The sequence below is a fragment of the Panthera leo genome, chromosome B2 (genome assembly GCF_018350215.1).
Source record: "Panthera leo isolate Ple1 chromosome B2, P.leo_Ple1_pat1.1, whole genome shotgun sequence".
Classification (NCBI taxonomy): domain Eukaryota; kingdom Metazoa; phylum Chordata; class Mammalia; order Carnivora; family Felidae; genus Panthera; species Panthera leo.
In genome coordinates, this window is record NC_056683.1 from 897,456 (window position 1) to 901,916 (window position 4,461).

Below are 4,461 nucleotides of genomic sequence, written 5' to 3' on the forward strand. Positions count from 1 at the left end.
GATAGAAAAATCATATATCTTTTCTCTTTTTAAATTTGCTTTATTTTTTTCTTCCTCAATTGCTCATTTAAGTCAATTGCTCACTTTTAATTGGATTTCTGGTCTTGTCTCATAATTATTATATAACAATTCTGTATGTTTTAAGATAGTCATCATTTTTGCCATAATCACCACACATTTTTTTCCATCTTGCATTTATCTTTTATCTTTATGTATCATAATTTTTCCTGTGAAAAATTCAAATTTACATGTAAACCAAAGTCATATCTCATTTCCTCTGCATTTTTCCACAAAGGTGTATTGCTGTTAATTGCCAAGGAATAATGTGCATCTGTAGCTAAAACGCTGAAATTTAACCCACATATAATGGAAGGAGTTAAATTCTTCACACCTTCTCTCCTCAAGCAGCTGCAGGTGCACAGTGGCCGTGCTTCTACTGTAAAAGCTGTTCCACCCAGTGTGAGGTAGGTCTCTCCTTCCCACGTTACCCTCCTTTACAGTGCCCTGTTCTCTGTCTAGCAGCACTCACTATGTTTATGCTTATAAATTTCAATGCTGTAAGTCCTATTAAAGACCCTGCATTTAAAAACACAGGGTGGATTGAGAAACTTAGGTGCACTTGGATTGTATCACTACTTAACTGATAACCTCCACACACTGAGGAAAATCAACTTGACTATTTCATTCTTGCTGTTCTGTTGGCATATAAGCACTGCCATGTGGTCTTCAATCAGTCTTGCTGTGTTCTCTGTATACTCGGGGGGATATACGGCATAGAAAAAAGAATGACCTTTAGGTCCTGGCTTTGAGTCTTGGCTTCACCACTACTGGGTATGCAGAGTATTCGTGCTCACTGAGTCATAACAGCAATAAAATGTGGATTTTCTCGTGTCTGCCACATGTCAGTGAAGCAATGATTACTCAGGTGATAATCTGATATGGGGACTAAGGAGTGCACCCGTTTTGATGAGCTCATGTGTGGAAGTGCCAATCACTATATTGTACAACAGAAAATAATGGACACCTGAAGATACTTTGTGTACACGTAACAAAACAGAGAAAAATTGAAATGTCTTAGGCATTTACAGTTGTCTGTGCTCCATGTACATAAGTTTATATACTTTGTCATTCAAAAGTAATGATTTACTTCATAAAGTTAAACATAGCTGCTAAGACAGACAATATGCTAAAACACAATATGTTTATATTTATATATATTTGTACTATATATATAATTTATTGTTAATTGGCTTCCATACTACACCCAGTGCTCACTCCAAGTTCCCTCCCAATGCCCATCACCCACTTTTCCCTCTCCCCAACCCCCCATCAACCCTCAGTTTGCTCACTGTATTTGAGAGTCTTTTATGGTTTGCCTCCCTCCCTCTCTGTTTGTAACTTTCCCCCCTCTTCCCTTTCCCCATAGTCTTCTATTAAGTTTCTCAGGATCCACATAGGAGTGAAAACATATGGTATCTGCCTTTCTCCGCCGGACTTATTTCACTTAGCATAATACCCTCCAGTTCCATCCACATTGCTACAAATGGCCAGATTTCATTCTTTCTCGTTGCCAAGTAGTATTCCATTGTATATATAAACCACGTCTTCTTTATCCATTCATCAGTTGATGGACATTCAGGCTCTTTCCATGATTTGGCTATTGTTGAAGGTGCTGCTATAAACATTGGTGTATATGTGCCCCTATGCATCAGTACTCCTGTATCCCTTGGGTAAATTCCTAGCAGTGCTATTGCTGGGTCATAGGGTAGTTTTATTTTTAATTTAAGAGAATCATGTTATATTCCACAAACTATAAATTTATAGTAGCTTATGATTACTATCAATTATGTTTGGTGTTGAATCATTCATTATAATTAATCTAAGTTATTTCAGTTTCAATAAGAGTATTCAATAATTATCTACTACTTTTCTTTTTTTATATTTTTAGGAAGAAATATAAATGAGTCATCATGAATTGGGCTAATGAGAGCTCCGCAAGAGAGTTTATACTACTTGGCTTCTCAGACAGGCCCTGGCTACAAATGCCCCTGTTTGTGCTTCTATTAATATCATATACATTCACCATCTTTGGCAATGTGTCCATCATGATGGTGTGCATTCTGGATCCCAAACTTCATACACCCATGTATTTCTTCCTTACTAATCTCTCCATCTTAGATCTGTGCTATACCACAAGCACAGTCCCTCATATGTTGACAAATATTTGTCGCAACAAAAAGACCATCAGCTACGGTGGCTGTGTGGCACAGCTCATCATCTTCCTGGCCCTGGGAGCTACTGAGTGTCTCCTCCTGGCTGTCATGTCCTTTGACAGATATGTGGCAGTCTGCAAACCCCTGCACTATGTAGTTATTATGAATCATTGGTTCTGCGTAAGGGTGGTAGCCTTCTCGTGGTTCACTGGCTTTGGTAATTCAGTGTTGCAGTCTTCCTTGACCCTTAACATGCCACGTTGTGGTCGCCAGGAAGTGGACCACTTTTTCTGTGAGGTGCCTGCCCTTCTCAAGTTGTCGTGTGCTGACACAAAGCCTATTGAGTCTGAGCTCTTTTTCTTTAGTGTATTAATTCTGCTAATTCCAGTGATATTGATCCTCATTTCCTATGGCTTTATAGCTCAAGCAGTGTTGAGAATCAGGTCAGCAGAAGGACGACGAAAAGCTTTTGGGACATGTGGGTCCCACATGGTTGTAGTGTCTCTCTTTTTTGGTACAGGCATCTACATGTATCTACAACCACCTTCGTCCACCTCTAAGGACTGGGGAAAGATGGTTTCCCTCTTCTATGGGATCATTACACCCATGTTGAACCCCCTTATCTACAGCCTTAGAAATAAAGATATGAAGGAGGCCTTCAAGAGGGTGATGCCAAAAATCTTTTTCTGTAAGAAGTAAGTAGCCCATTGTGATGAGAGTCCTCCGAGTTTCTATTCTTGCAAGTGGTGATAACATTTGAACTGATTTTCCTACTTTCCAGGCTCTTGTGATTTCATTGAATTCTCCCCACAGTTAGAAACGTCCTCCTCTGTTCAAAGGCAACACTGAGATACCTTTTCTAAGTTAGAAACTTCATTGCTTTCCAGAAGTTCCCCCAATGCACTCTGTTCCTTGAGGACACTTGGGTGGTTGATCTTCCTGTTTATATATGATCTGTTCTAGTACCACTTTATCTACCATCCAACTGCACCATCTTAGTTTGTGATTTCTACACCTTTATCATTAAATAGACTATGACCTCAAGCCAAAAATTTCCCATCAGCACGAAGGCCTCAGTCACTTCACCCTCACACCCCTTGATAAATCCATTGTGTGCTCCTTCCAGAGCTGCTTGCTGTGTGTAGAATGCCTCCAATCTAGTGGGCTCCAACTAGTTAGGTGTGCACATCTCATACTAGAGACTTGAAATGTCAGCTGAGCTTCTTTTCCTGCTCTATTCTTTTTTTTTTTTTTAGTGGTTATTTATTTTTGAGAGAGAGAGAGAGAGAGAGAGAAAGAGAAAGCGAGCACAAGTGAGGGAGGGGCAGGGAGGGAAACACAGAATCTGAAGCAGGCTCCAGGCTCTGAGCTGGCAGCATAGAGACTGAGGTGGGGCTCAAGACATTGTGCTCAAATCCACTAATCGTGAGATCATGACCTGAGCTGAAGGTGGATGCTTAACTGACTGAGACACCCAGGCACCCCTTTCCTGCTCCATTTTTAATTCATCCTTCTATTCCCCAGCAATAGAATTTCTCCTTTTTTTCTCCTTTGTTCAAATCCTGATTTGTCTCAAGTTCTGCCATAAGCATGAGGGAACTTCTCTAAATTATCATGCTAATTATTTGTCGAAATGTTAACAGTAATCTTTTTTCTTACAGTGATCTGAATTAATTCATTCCTTGGGCTGTCACTCAATAAATGTTTATTTTCATTAGATAGTTCTAGACCATAGGAAAAATGATCAACATTTTTGAAAAAATAGTCAACTCCTGAAAAAATATTCTATTGAAGAAAATCCCCTTAAAGTCAGATAATATTTTCATATTAAATAAATTTAGTTTAATAGTATTAAAATATGGAGTAAAAAAAACACAACCATAAATTGAACCTGGAAATGTTGTCTGAAAAGTTTAGGGTGTATCCAGTTAGCAAATCAGAATAATTTCAGCATAGAAGGTGCAGCATCAGTTGAAAATAACTGCAAACATATGTATAGAATATGGCTCTTATATAATGTTTATGTGGCATTTCAAATAAATGGGAAAGGGAACAACTTTAAATCTATGGTGTTTAAAAGTTGCTTTTCTCAAAAAAAATAAGAAATTTAAGATGGAAAGAGAAATGAAAACAATTACATTTGTCATACATGTACCTTTTTAAAATTTCCAAACCACCATATCCATTGTCTTCTATTGTTGAGTATGTGATAAGTATTTCCAATTCAACACATCTAGGGCAAACATCT

General features: G+C 38.4%; 1 protein-coding gene across 1 annotated transcript; it reads left to right on the top strand.

Annotated features, from left to right (window-relative positions):
• The first annotated feature begins 1,970 nt into the window (after positions 1–1,970).
• LOC122218907 (putative olfactory receptor 2B3) lies at positions 1,971–2,912 on the top strand. The gene has a single exon (XM_042937214.1). It carries the CDS (start codon positions 1,971–1,973, stop codon positions 2,910–2,912), a length of 942 nt encoding a protein of 313 aa, XP_042793148.1.
• The last annotated feature ends 1,549 nt before the right edge of the window (positions 2,913–4,461 follow it).

What these genes read in the sequence shown, in the direction of transcription:
- LOC122218907 (XM_042937214.1), top strand. Translation starts at nt 1,971, where the DNA reads ATGAATTGGGCTAATGAGAGCTCCGCAAGAGAGTTTATACTACTTGGC.